Here is a 14,389-nt window from a genome sequence, read left to right as displayed (position 1 = left end):
TCTATAAAACAGGGGAAATGAGCATTGCATCTTGTAAAACGTACTTTGCAAATATTGAAGGTTTTAACTCATGTACAGTTTATGAAATTATGAAATTTTGCCCCCCCCCTCGAATAAAAAAGCCAAAAAAAGTTAATTACAAAAAATTACCAGCCCTGCTCAGTCAACAAGATAAGATCCTAAAATTACAAGTTACTGTTTTGCTGTTACTTGGAACTAAAAAAGTTCATTAAAAAACAAGTCCAGCAAACATTGGCTTAAGTAAGACTAAAAAGCACAAAGTTGTTAGGAAAAAAATGCTTAATAACATCGTAAATATGTATGGCATCTGTTTATTGTCAAAACCTCTGAAATCAGGCAAACAGCTTAAAAAAATGTTTTTTTTTTCTTTTTTCATGTCCCACCCTGTGAGCTGTCTGCTTTCCTCCAACAGGGACAGGAAGTCTCATTGGTAGATACCACTGTTGCATTGGTTTGGAGAGGACCTCTAAGGTTGTTAGGGAACTGATAAAGGTTATTGCTGACCAGTTATTGTTAAACAGTTTAAATTGTTCCAGGATCCATGTGAGACATCAAATCATAGGGTTTATATGGTTTAGTATTTTGGATTCTGACACAGGAGCTGCATAGCACCTAAATATTTGTCTCCAACCTTTGTTTCCATGGAGGGCACCGCTCCTGATGTGGAGTGTGCTTATATCCAACCTTCTCAAAGATCATTGCTGTCGAGTCTCAGTGAAGGTTGCTGTAGGGATTGCTGGTTGCAATAGTGTTGTATCCAGTTACTCAAGTCCTCAAAACAGCCTTTATTTGGCTGTTGTCATGTCCACCTGGCACTCCACTTCCCTGTCCTCCTGTCTTCTGTTCTCCCAGCGTCCCGCTTTTACTGAGCCGATGTTTTCCTGAAAACACACTCCTGAACTTAATAGTGTTGTCAGTGATCTTGTACTTTCAGTGTGGTTACCCACTAATTACCTGGTGAAATAATAAAACTGCATCTAGTTACAGCTTGATATGAACTCTGGAATAGTGACAAAATTTTTGAATCAGTCTGAAAGGTGCCTCAACAAAAAAATGGTCCTAAATTTTCCTAAATACCAGATATTTTAATTCACGAATTTCCTGTCTGAACTTAGATGATAAAATATGAGAAAAAGTTGGATTTCGTTTAAACTCCATTTAAATCCCACAAACATTTATTCATAATTATGAATTAAAAGCTTAATGTTGAAATGCTCTAGTATTATTTGTGGAATCTGGAATCTGAAACAATGATAAAATGATATTTACAGTCAAGGGTCCGTTGATCAGTGTGATCATTACAGGGAACAGAGTACTTCTGCTCCTCGTAGATGAATCAATACAACAACAGAGTTTGTAAATGTGAAAGGGAAAAGGGAACAACACAGCTGTGCTATGCAGGATTCATCTGTTTGCACAATTTGAATGACATTTATGTTGAGGAACTACCAGTTGTACCTCAGATTTCAAAAAGGTTCAGACAGATGTTTTATATAAATATTCACCTTGATTTTTTTCTTTTTCTTTATTGTTGTCAGCAGCTTCAGTCGGTGCACTATACCTTGTGGTTTACTCTGTGAAGAGAAACTCATAAACAGCATCATAAGCACTGTGTACGGAGATTGTTCTGAATATAAAATCAATCTAATTCAAACATTCTGGTCAAATAAGACAAACGCAAGTACAGTTTGTTCAAACGTCATTTTCCTTTTATTCTCCTCAAGATCTCTGGAATGACTTCTATTAGTTTTTAATATGATGAAGTTAATATGATGTGTGGCAAGACTGCAATGAAATATGTACACAAATATGTCATAAAGAGTTTTTTAAAATGAGTGAGACTATTAAATTGAGCATTATATTATGTTGTATTAAAATGCATTGTTTAAAATATCAATGGATTTTGATCCGAGATTTTTTGTTGTTTGTTGTTATCATTGATAATCGTATGTGTTCTGCATATTATTTTTGTCACTATTCAAGACTGAAATATAAAGAGAAAATGTACTTTTTTTTCTGAATATAAAATTGTTTACTTTAAGCACCCTGTGCAACATTCTGTATGATTATCCTGCAACAGCAAATGTTTTCTAATGAAATCCTTACACCACACAATTCAAAAGGGACATTTTTCTGTGAGGAGTTTGCATGTTCTCCTTGTGAATGCATAGATTTTTAGTTCAAAAGCATGCTGCGTAATTGGTTACTCTAATGCACGTGTCAAACTCAGGCCCCAAGTATATTTATAGTTGGCCCGCGAGATCATATCAAATGAACATTAGAGCTGGCCTGCGGTATATACTGTACTGCTAATACTACAAATTCCACAATGCTTTGCTAGTATGTTGGCACACAGACGAAATTGGCAAGCACTCCTTTCATCTGTTGACAGACATTGACAACTATGCTCCAGTCACATCGGACAAATTAAGGGGTGCCCTGGCCTGCGACCTGTTCAGGGTGTACCTTGCCCTCTCCCAACAACAGCTGGGACTGGCTCCGGCAACTCTGGGACCCCCAGTCATAAATTCATATCCATAACTAAAATGACATCTGTGCTAAGTAACAACTACTTTTTAAAATTACTACCATTTTCTTTTTACCCAGAGAGCCACAGTGGTGCCTCATTTTGCAGATCCCTAACATTTGCATTTGGAAGTCACAAAGTGTAAGTGTTTGTGCACTTACTGCACTGCAGCGGTCGTGGTTTTAAACAACCACAAGGGGGCGCGGTTAGCCTAAATCATTAGCCGATTTCGAAGAAAATGTAAACGGAAAAATTCTTCCGTTTTACGGATTAATTCATATTATAACATCACAGTCGAATAAAAACTTAATTTTGATATATTAGAAACAATATTTTGTTAGGAAAAAAGTATTCAACCCAAAAATGTATATATAAAAAAACTTTAGGTAATTTATAATACTTCAAGATAGCATCAGTGTTGACTTTTTTCTTTTTTTTTTTTTTTACTCGTTGGTTCATGTCACAGAGATAGTCGGAACTAGGCAGCAGACGCTGAATGAAGAAGGCGAGAGGAAGTTTCCGCTCACGCTGCTCCACACCTTTCCGGTGAAGCAGCACTGAGAGACCAGCTCCACTAGGAAAAGAAGAAGCAGACGAGTGTTGAGTGAATTCATCGAGAGAAGAATCTTGGAAAAGAAGTGAGTAACTTATATTTGAATTGTTTCTTCATACGATTAAAACTGTCACACACCATCATGCTGGTGTATTGTGGATTTTTGGCCCTGAGAGGATTAGATTACTGCAGTCAACTATCGTTAGCTCGTTAGCTTAGCTAGCTAGTCAGCAAGCTAAATAACGCTAGTTTGCTAATTTGTCATGTCTGACCCTCCTCTTTTTTTTCTTCTTTTCTGTAGAGCGGCCAGAGTTTCACAGGTGGATATCTGTGTCTACGAATTACTTGGATTTATTTTCGAAGTCGTCTTTTTTAAGCACGGCAAGGTAATCCGGATCTACTGTACTGTGTTTGGGGAAGCCGTGGAAAGCAGCTTTTTCCTCCCCGGGTAGCTGTGCATGAATATTAAGGGCGCAGCCGGTGAGGAGGACCGCGTCTCACATCAACCAAACCAGAAAGGAAACTCTCACAGTTTTTGGGGTGGTTTTTTTCTTGTTCATCTTTGGAGGTCAAATCCTTTCGCCGTGTGTGTTCTCTTGACTTTTCAGTCCTGACTGGCTGTAGTTTCCACTAAGCTCTGTGCTGAACAGTAAATGTCTGGAGAATGGTGCTACCAAGATCTTAGTGTGATGTTTTGGGTAGGGCCGAAAAACCTTGTACTTTGAGCAGAACGATCTCCTATACTCTTGGACAGACTTCCTACTAGTACAACGTCAACAACTTTTGTCTGTAAGTGTGTATTTTTAATTTTAAACCCTACGTATTAATGATGCGTTCTACAGTTTAGCCGCTTTGTGCCCGTATATAAGCCCCAACAGTGTCAGAAGCCTTTTTTCTTAGCAACAAAGTATTTATGCACAAAAGGTCAAGATGGGGAAAATGCTCTCTAAAATCTTCGGCAACAAGGAGATGAGAATATTGATGCTTGGACTTGATGCTGCAGGAAAGACAACAATCCTATACAAGTTAAAACTTGGACAGTCCGTGACCACAATCCCTACAGTAGGCTTCAACGTGGAAACGGTCACCTACAAGAATGTCAAGTTCAACGTGTGGGACGTCGGAGGCCAAGATAAAATTCGCCCTCTATGGCGGCACTACTACACGGGCACCCAGGGCTTGATATTCGTGGTGGATTGTGCGGACAGGGATCGGATCGATGAGGCGAGGCAGGAACTTCACCGCATCATCAACGACCGGGAGATGAGGGATGCCATCATCTTGATATTCGCCAACAAGCAAGACCTTCCAGATGCCATGAAGCCACACGAAATCCAGGAGAAGCTGGGGTTGACCCGCATCAGAGATAGGAATTGGTATGTTCAGCCCTCTTGTGCGACCACGGGTGACGGACTTTACGAAGGCCTGACATGGCTAACTTCAAATTACAAATCTTAATGATAGAGAGCTGACTGTTTTAGGTCAAAGTTCAAACACAAGTAACGAATAACTTTTCAAAAACAATGAGTATGGTTCAATATTGATTTTCCTTCACTTATTTGTTAAACTTGTTTACCGTATGACTAATTTATCTTTAATTGGGTTTGCTGCTGACCTTTTTTCTTCTTTCTTTTTTTAAGCAGGCCTATTTCATACACGTAATGCTGGAGCCTGCTTAAATATTGACTTAGCTGGTTCAAGATTGAAGCCACAGAAATCACCGCATTTGCCTATTTTTGTTTTCTCTTCTGTTTTATATCAAGTTTTCTAATGAAGGTTTAACTTCATTTTTTTTTGCTCCATTTGAAGTCCTTTGGTCTCAAATGAATTAAACTTGAATTCTCTTTCTTTGAAGTGGAGCTCTTTAATGTTATGTAGCCTACCTGAAGGACTTTGGCTTTTGTGTTAACAGTACTGTGATTAAAAAATGGAAAAAAAATGAGTAAAGGGGGGAGGGGGGTAATGAAACCAAGAAAAAAAGTAAATTAATGCTTATGTCATTGTCATTAGTATGGAAATCCAAAAAGGAAATAAAAAAAAAATCACATTTTGTTACCTCCAATACCTTTACATGGGCTATATACTTAACCAATTGACCTTTTTGTGTCACATCTCTACTCGTGCTGATTATTCACCACATAAGCCTCCAGTAACTCTGAAATATGCTTGTCAGGGTGCAGTTTGAATTTTGGATTACAAGAAGTGAGTTGACTCCAACCTTTCCAAAGGAATGTCATTAGTTTCTCTTTCAACCTGACACCACAGTCGATCAGTCTCCACGTTGGGACTTTATATGATAGCATATATCTGTAGCATGAGCGCGCAAGTACATTAACCCTCCACCGAGAGTCCATCTGTCGCAGAGTCAGGGGAAGCGGTCGACTGGCGAGATGTTTAGTGACACGACTTGCTCCTCTTTGACTGGAGATCAATGTACAGAACGTCATTGTAATGTCTTATTAAAAAAAAAAGTGATTTTAACTCTTATGTGTCTGTTTTTTCCCCAATTAAGATGAATCTTTAGTCCTAAAATCATTTTGAAAAAAGCCTTTTACTTTGCCAAAAGTGTGAATGTGGTTTCAGAAATCATCAGAGAAATCTGGTTCCCCTGGGTTTGACTGTTGTTCAGCAGATTCTGCATGAATGGGGTTGGCATCCGGGCTCAGAGAAAAGGCTGTTGGCCTCTCCCTCGCGACTGAAACAAGGAAAATGCTCAAAACAGGAAGTTCCACAGCAAGCTTTTTTGAAAACAACGGTGTAGCTGCATGACTGCTTGGGGCTTAAAGGGACTGTTGAGATGTGAAACTGACTTTTGGATCCCTTTTGAAAGTTGAAATTTGTTTGTGGAGCCACAGCAGAGTTGATGACGGAGTTTCAGGTGCAACTTCCTAGGTTTTACTTCATCTGGAGCGACTGTTCTTTTTATTTTTTTGGATGGATTTACCCCCTGGAAAGGAAGTTCACGAGTGGAGGTCTTGATTTGGGGGCATGATAGTCAGAATACTGATGTAGGCATATATTTAAATGAATTTTAACTACAAATTAAAACAAAGTCTTATAAAAACAAAAAGTGAAGAAAAAAAATTTAATGATACATAATCAAAAGGGGGAAAGGATTCCACTTTACAGTTCTTTTATTTTGACACTCAATGTCCACACATCCTGTTTTAAGTTTGTTTACATGAAAACTCAAATAAAACCTTTAGATAATGTTGAGATTTAGTAAATTAGGTGGTGGCTTTAAGAAAGCCTGACATTTTTAAGTTGTGCTTGTCAAAGAAAAAGTATTTTAATCCAGATTACGTTACAATTTTGAATGGTTATGCAGCTTTTTGTTGGCAAAATGATATATCGCTGGCCATTCTTTGCTTATAGGAAACAAGTTACATAAACAATATTGTTACTTTTATACATTTTTCGTGTCTTTTGTCACAGTGACATTTTTCTCGTGGAAAATCCTCCGAAACGTTCAAAGCCCCTGGATTGTTTGCCTCAGTGTGGCAGAGGTTTCCGTCTGACGGGTCAGCTGACGTGGACACGAATGACCCTGCTTCCACAAGCGTGACCCTCGGCCTCCTGATGTAACGAAGCAGTGATTTTAAAAAGCCCCTTGTAAAGAGCAGCTACAAACGCCAGTTTCCAGGCTTCATGTAATGAGGGAGATCTCGCTCAAGGGCCTCCATTAGAAGCCAAAGGCAACTTAATTGAGCAGTAATGACCCCTTTGGTTCCCAGCACTTCATTACTACCATATGATGTTCCTTTTCTTTTATTGGCGGCACTGCTGCCCTAGAGGGGAGGACAGAGACTGGAATCAAGGTTTAATGACCTCCCCTCTGTAAAGGAGGGACCTCCTGGGCTCTCTGTCGGCTCCCTCTGTGCTCAGACGGAATTCCTTCAACTTCCTGAGAGGAACGGGCAGGAATCGGATTCACGTCAAAGAGGGATTCAGTAACTTTGGTGTTTTATACTGGGAAAGTTGGATCTGAATAACTTTGACAAAGAAAAAAAATTTAAAAAACAGGTTTGGTTGTGGCTGTGCTTGTAAAATAATAAACTCATGAGTCATAGATGTCAATACACAAAGACTAAAGCTCAGAAACGACGGCCTGATGGGAACTTTGCCATCCTAGTTGGTCTTAACATTGCCTTAACTTTACGGTCAGTTCCTTAATTTTGATGCCAAATAGAGGAAGAGGGAGAAACAATTGAAAGGCGCCCCACCTCTCATCATCAAAGCCAGTTCTTCAATGTTGAGAAATAAATATGCTCCGGTTTTTCTTGACTGCTTCCTTACCAATCAGCTTAGAGGACAAAAACAAAAAGGTTTAAATCTCATCTTCCTGCTATACTAACTCTCACAACCTGGGTTGTGCTTGTGGCTTTAGCAGTGCAGTTTGTTTTTTTTTTACTTTTATTTCCCACTTCCTCTGAAACATAGTTACTGTTTGAGCAGGTAGCACTAATCTAAAACTCCTTTCAGGCCTTGAGCGTAGCCACCGGCAGCTTAAAGACGACCTGTTCTGCAGCAGCCGCACCCATGCAGATAATAACAGTTGGATTTGTGATGCATGCAGACAGATATTTTCGTCCACGTAGCTGAACACCATTATTACAGCCGTTTAGTTATCTGCCAAATAAGTAAAAGGGGGAACACCTACTCTGAGCGCTCACAGCTTAGTTTAGTTTCTGTTTATTTCTTCAGCTCACAAAACAAGTTTCTGGTTGAAAAACTGCTCCCTTCTGCCGGCTCTTGTTAATAATGAACATGTTTAAAATGGGTGCGGAAGTGACTGAATGTTGTCGCACTTCCTGCTGAGGTTAAGGCTGTTTAATGCCCTGCCAAATGCTGCCATTCAACGAGCAAACCCCCCTTTTTTGTTTAATTTTACACGTGTAACCTGTTTGGACCAGAAATGTTTGTCTTTTACATGCCTTTTCATGTGTTTCAGGCTGTTTTGCAGGGTGTCAAGTGAGTTGCGTCCAAGGTCCACTGGGCCGAGGTTCAGAACACATTCCAGTCATATCTGCAGCTGAAGGCTACTTGCTGTGCTAAAATCTCAAATTCATAGAACCAGATTATCCTGTTGGAGATCCACCAGCAGTTTTGGATTTGCTGGTCATATAAAAGTGTTCATGCGAGCATTAACCGCACAATTTAAAGTGCAAAGTCATCTAACCGTGTTACAGGTTTTATTCCACAAGGTCGATAAAAGTACTGACTGGAGTTTGTCTGCTCTCACAAACTATTTATATCGCTGTAACACTGAGAGAAAAGAGGAACCATCACACCATCAAGGTGTGAGCAAAACCAGAAGTCTCCTGATGCTTTTGGAACAAAAAGTGAGTGTGTTCGCTTTTGAAATCTGATTACTCTGGACGTGTTGTGCTTATAAGAATCCAGACCCAATTTTTCCTTTAAGGAAAATTATGTGGGCTAAACCACAGAACACATTTCTGATGCTTTTCTTTCTGTTGCACAAGTGTCACCATGAGTTCTTGTGCATGAAGATACTATTTTGTTAAAATTATTTGCCCTTACAAAACAAAGAGCCGTGATCTTTATGTATGTATCTTCCTGACTACCAACAAGCAAATTTGTCCTCTGAAGGACAATTCTCAATCGGAATATCATAATATATCTGAATATAATAACTCCAAATTACTGAATTCACTCATTTTTGGTATCTACAGAGGACATTTTAATGATACCACGTGTGAAGGGGTGGGGCTCTTGTAGTTTTTGATGGATTTAAAAAAAAAATTGACAGGGCAACATTTTTTTCCCCTCTGGTAGTCAGGAGGATATGTTTTCCCAGGAGCCCTAAAGTGTGACTTTACTGTTGCAGTATTGCAGGCAGGAGTCTTTCACCCAAAAGTGTTAAAGTAGATCCCTGTGAAGCAACCTACAAGCTTAACTGTGTGTCAGTCAGGACTGTTGCAACTGCAGGTCAGTATTTTGTCTGGATTAAACAGCAGTTACAGATCTTTTGCAAAGGCTGCTTTCGCAAAGCTGACAATCAAGAGACAGTGAAGTACTGAATCACAACAAAATGTTAGAGCTCCAATCACAATCCCAAATTGATCAATTGCTGCACAAATACATTGTACCTCCAGCACAAGTAGTGCACTTGAAGTCTATTTTATTAAGTATTCTTGAGTAGTAAGTATTGTAGGTACACTATAGATCAGGGGTGTCAAACTCCTTTTCACTGAGGGCCACATCAGCATAGCGGCTGTCCTCAAAGGGCCAGATATATACATGTAACTAAATGTAATGAAAAATAAACGTAACTACTCCTTATTGTTAAATAACTCATTTATCTATTATAACTTTTTAAAGTGACAATTCCAGTTGCATGGAAAACACATGTTTGCTTGTTACTTTAGCATAAATCCTTTTACATTTGATTCTGTCAGGTTAGGTTATATGGACAGTGTTTAAGTCCTAGTGTATAGTTGCCCAATCCGGTATTTCAAGTCCAATTCCCCCTAGATATGAATAAATACGCACCAATTTTTATTTTAAGAAATTAAAAACTTTTATGCTCTCGCGGGCCTTGAGTTTGACATGTGCTATAGAACATCTATGTGTGGTGTAGGAGGTAGCTTAATGTCTTGAAACACTTTAGGTTTACAAGATAGTATATAAAAAAGTAAACTTTAACTCTATGCATCAATATAGTATATAGTAAAGACCAAGCATAGTATCTTTAAATGGACTATTTTTTGCTAACAGTAACTGTGTCCAATCAGTCATTCCCAACAGCAAGTCACATGGACATCAATCCCAGGAAATGATGACGCCACAAAGCCTAAAGTTTTGATGCCTTTAAATATGTTGAGAGTAAAAACATGCAGTAGTTCTGGATTATTTTATATTTGTGGCCCTGGATTGTCAAACTCTAATCCCCAAAACGGCGACAGTCTCGTCTGATTGCACGGATGAGGACGCGCGATTCTCACAGTGCTGGATTTGTGTCCCCTCTGCAGCACAGCTGTCTTAACAACACCCCCACCCTCACACTGTTCCTCTGCAGGGCCTGTGGGGAGGGAGGGAGGGAGGGAGGGAGGGGCAGTATTGTGTTTCTATAAGCTGGTTGTCCTAAAGTGGTACAGTTCCAATTCATGCTTTGAAATCCACAGAACAAGGGAGGCAAACAGTCAGCACTGCTCCCATCTGTCCACGTGGGATTCCGGCTGAACCATAACACAAATCACATGCTCTCAGAGAGTCAGGCCTGTGCTGCGTTACTCGCCATGGAAACGATTTGTAACCACGCAGGGAGATACCCTTGCAGGATAAGAAGAGTCACACATCTTCTATTTTTAATCAGCCCCAGTTTGATGTCTATTCTTGAGCCACGCCCTCATAGTGAGAAAAATGAGTCTTCCGCTCTGGAGCAGGGTCTCTTGGCTCAAGGCAGCATAACGATGGTGGCACAAAGGGTCCTGTGTGTCACTTGGCTGTGATGCAGTGGAATGGTGCACAGGCTGCAGGAGTCACGCTCTTCCACCCTTGTGCTTTGGGAGGACGCTCACACATGGCACTTTTTTTTTTCTTTTAAGGGAGGAGATTCAGATCATACACAAAACTAGAAAAATATTCATCCAAAACGTGAATTATTTTCAAATGTGACTAATGTTTAGTGGGTCTTAGATGTTGATTCGGGTAAGAATGCTTTCTTGGAATGGCTCCATTCTTCAGTAAAAATGTCCTCATTCTGTCTTGCTACAGCAAGTGCACATTAATAATGATGTCCTAGCCACCAGAATCTACTGTTCTGCACATCTGATAACAGCTTTCAGAAGCGCTGCAGCTTCACTGCAGATCATTTTTATTCAGAATCAGCCTCCATGTATTCCCAATGCTCATCAGCCTAATTAGAAACTGCAATTACACTGTATTAATGTTTTTCAGGAGCACATGTCGCAACGCGCGGATTAAAAGACACAAGACTTATCATCGAAGCTTCCCTCTGCCCCTAAGAAACCCTCTTTAATGATGTCCACACAGCACTGGGGGTCATGGGCTTAATTCCAAATTAGGTTAGATGGTCGGAGCCAAAGGGGATTCAATAAAAGGTTAGTCCACGCTGTGACTGTCCAGATGTTTGAAGCACAAAGGACAGAGCAACACAAGGCCACAGGGAGCTGTTATCTCCAAATGTTGGCTGCAGTTATTCAAAGTTACAGCACAGAATGGCTTTCATCATCAGTTTCCCTTGTTGAACCAGCACAACGGCCTCATGCAAGAGCGTCTGCCCTGAGACAGGGAGGCTGACGGGTCATACCAAAGATTCTCAGCACTAAGGGGTAGGATTGTTAGGGTAGAAGTCAAACAGAGAAAAAAAAAAATTCACACAACTAGTATACGATAATTGATGGGACTTTTACTGTAAGAACATCTTGGTTAATTAAGACAGTTAGTAAGAAAACAAGAGTTGTTTTAAAGACCCACTCTGAAACTATGTCCCAGAAAACAACACAGGTCTTTTGTTTTTGCCTAAAAATGGCATAATAAAAATGAAAAGACCACTGGAACCTTTAAAATAGGTCAAAAGATGACTGAAGTGGAACATTAAGCACAACTTAACTTAACTCAACTTAAAGTCAGTTAAGGTGTAGTTTATATTGAGTTGATAGAGTTTAGACATGTATGTTTTCAGGATATTCACCTTGATTGTAATCCCTTACTCAAAACTACACCTTTTGCACTTTTGTCATTTCTTCTTAACTAAACAATAAAATAGATATTCTTGTCACAGCAGCTTAGCGCTCAGATCAAGTCTCAATAAGGAAGGATGGATCATTTTCACCAACACTTGGTCAAATTTTGAACACGTTCTCTTCTTAAAAGAGAAAATAGTGCAATTAATGGTAATACTACGATCCACCCTGTAAATTTTGGCCTTAATGATGCCTTTTTTTGTTTTGTTTTGTTTGAGTTCTGGAGGCAGTTCTGCACATTATGCTACAGCTCCACTGTGTAAACAGAAGGCAACATGAAGGGCTGTGAGGGGCCTCTGCATGCCTGTGGGAGTACTTAACGGTTTTATGCTCCAAAAAGAGCTATAATCGTCCTCTTAATCTGGGGCTTTGAATGGAATTCCCCACACGTTACAGGCACAGGCCAGCATGCAGTAGTTTCTTTAATTATTAAAACCTGGTGAGTACCATAAACAAATGAGTGACACATAAATACATTATGTTTTCTGCTTTGCCTGACATCATCTTGAATAATGCGATTTTGATCATGAAATAAAGTAAAAAGCTTTTTACTTACCAGTAAGTGTATTTATGTCAAATAGGTTTTAAATAAATATTGCCATCTAGTGCTCAAAATAGGAAATGTCAAAATTCAAAAGCCTTGTTAATGGTTTTCAAATGTTTTTGCATTTTAAATAGAAATAACCTAAACAAAATCATAAAAGGTAAACAATATTTATGCATAATAGGTATCAATTCACAACATTATAAAACAGTTGTATTTCATATGTAAAAATGCCATTTTTTGTGTTTTTGTGGCATTATGAAGATCCCACAAAAGAAAAAGGAAAAAAAAAGATGATTGAAAAATTAACATTTTTTACAGATATGCAGAATGTGAATGTCTGGACTGCTAAACTCTGGATCTTGTTTGTCAGAGGGGATTTTCTCACAGATAAAGGTTTGTTGCAGCAACTGAAAGAGACGAGCAAAAAAAAGGAAATGACTCATAGCAAAATCCAAATGAGGGACACCTCTCTCCACTAAAAGTGCAGTTAAAGATAAAGAAATGAATAAATCATATTGTTGGGGTTTGTTCGTACCTCAAAAAACTTCCTTTCTACTTCTGGATTGACTCCTTCGGTGCGTTTCTCATAGCAGCAGATAATGCAAGTCTCTGGTCCTGAAAGCAGTTTCAGGCTCTCAACCAGAGGAACGATTGACTGTGGGAATAAACGATGACTTGTTGGGGGGGATTTCAGGACAGCACACTCTGATAATATCATGACGTGATTATGCAATATTAGAAGTTTCAAAATGATAGTTGAAATGGCTAAAACTGATATCCAATACCTGCTCATAATAGATGCAATCTGCCATGAGGACATAACGAGGGGGAGGCAGGAACTCGGACACATCACCTCCCCTTAAGAGGAAACCCGATTTAACACAAATACACAACTAAATGAAAAAAAACTAAACAGGCATAATATAAAAAACACAGTACAAACCATTTTAGTACCTTGGCAGTTATAGATCCACGACTAACAAGGGCTTGGTTGTCTTTTATATTCACTTTCAGGAGTTTCTGAAGTTCCTCCAGGTCTGTGACAATAACTTGTGCTCTGTAAGTTTAAGATGAAGATGTCACTTTTGACTTATCTTGATTTTTAAACGATGATCTCTCTGGGTAAGGCAAGAATGCTAAGATATAGTAAAAGGGGAAAAATAGCTCCTAAAATAATATCCAGGAATCTCACCCGAGTGTTGCTGCCATCAAACCAACAACTCCTGTCCCAGCTCCCAGCTCAACAACACGCCTGCCAGACCACACGTTGACTCCTGACGGCGGGTCATAAAATTGTTTGGTTTCTAAATATTTCGCTAGGACAATTGCTGCATCCCAAACTACACAGCCGACGTCCCCGACATAACACTGCTTCACCTTCAGAGTGCAACCGTCGTTGTTCTCAATTTCTCTCACGAAATATTCGCTAGCATTCGCATTCGACGCCATGTTGAACCGATGTTTTGGAGAGAGAAAAAAAAACTACAAACTTCCTGTTTAAAACATTTTAGAGTAAAAGGTTAATAGTTTGGTGTGCCAATGACGTTTTCTCACTTTACCTATATCTGTGTTTTTATTGTGCATTAATTCACCAATTAAAATAAATCAGTAAGTTATATTTTGATTTGCTAATGGGCAAATAATTTTAAAATACATGTGAAAATATTTTCAAAATAAAACATTTCCGGCTACGGACTTGGAAGTGGTATTCATTTTTTCTTGTCTGGCCTTTTAAAAATGAACATTTATTGCATTTATTTTTGTAAGTTATTGTAATTTATTTATTGTTTTCTTGATTTGTGGTTACAGTTTTATCATTATAATTATTTTATGCTGTTGTTGTTTTCCTAATACATTTTTATAAACAACATATACAACAAACACGTGAATGCCAAAGGAAAAGAAAGAACAGACATACAATTAACAATGAGCTACAGTTTTTTTTACTACCTCTTCAAAAATTACATTTGTTGAAATGGCCTTTTTTGAAATTTATTTGATAATTTTACCAT

At 38.9% G+C, this 14,389-nt stretch overlaps 2 protein-coding genes across 2 annotated transcripts; one reads left to right on the top strand and one right to left on the bottom strand.

The window, feature by feature from the left end:
• Positions 1-2,961: 2,961 nt before the first annotated feature.
• On the top strand, positions 2,962-4,955 carry arf6b (ADP-ribosylation factor 6b). Its single transcript, XM_004082304.5, has 2 exons — positions 2,962-3,186; positions 3,403-4,955. The coding sequence occupies exon 2, from the start codon at positions 4,032-4,034 to the stop codon at positions 4,557-4,559; it is 528 nt and encodes a 175-aa protein (XP_004082352.1). The 5' UTR covers positions 2,962-3,186; positions 3,403-4,031; the 3' UTR covers positions 4,560-4,955.
• A 6,518-nt stretch (positions 4,956-11,473) lies between these two features.
• vcpkmt (valosin containing protein lysine (K) methyltransferase) lies at positions 11,474-13,863 on the bottom strand. Its single transcript, XM_011490390.4, has 5 exons — positions 13,570-13,863; positions 13,321-13,434; positions 13,163-13,235; positions 12,913-13,032; positions 11,474-12,784 (listed from the first exon to the last, which is right to left on the bottom strand). The coding sequence occupies exons 1-5, from the start codon at positions 13,824-13,826 to the stop codon at positions 12,680-12,682; spliced, it is 669 nt and encodes a 222-aa protein (XP_011488692.1). The 5' UTR covers positions 13,827-13,863; the 3' UTR covers positions 11,474-12,679.
• Positions 13,864-14,389: the final 526 nt, after the last annotated feature.

This window comes from Oryzias latipes, chromosome 22 (assembly GCF_053564925.1).
Source record: "Oryzias latipes strain Hd-rR chromosome 22, Olatipes_Hd-rR_3.1".
Classification (NCBI taxonomy): domain Eukaryota; kingdom Metazoa; phylum Chordata; class Actinopteri; order Beloniformes; family Adrianichthyidae; genus Oryzias; species Oryzias latipes.
The sequence above is the reverse complement of the archived record's forward strand: the minus strand, read 5'-3'. Positions and strand labels throughout refer to the sequence as shown.

Coding starts and splice junctions, on each gene's coding strand:
- arf6b (XM_004082304.5), top strand. CDS start 4,032: ATGGGGAAAATGCTCTCTAAAATCTTCGGCAACAAGGAGATGAGAATA.
- vcpkmt (XM_011490390.4), bottom strand. CDS start 13,826: ATGGCGTCGAATGCGAATGCTAGCGAATATTTCGTGAGAGAAATTGAG. Junction 13,435..13,569: donor TTGATGGCAGCAACACTCGG/GTGAGATTCCTG, acceptor TTAAACTTACAG/AGCACAAGTTATTGTCACAG. Junction 13,236..13,320: donor ACTGCCAAGGTACTAAAATG/GTTTGTACTGTG, acceptor TTTCCTCTTAAG/GGGAGGTGATGTGTCCGAGT.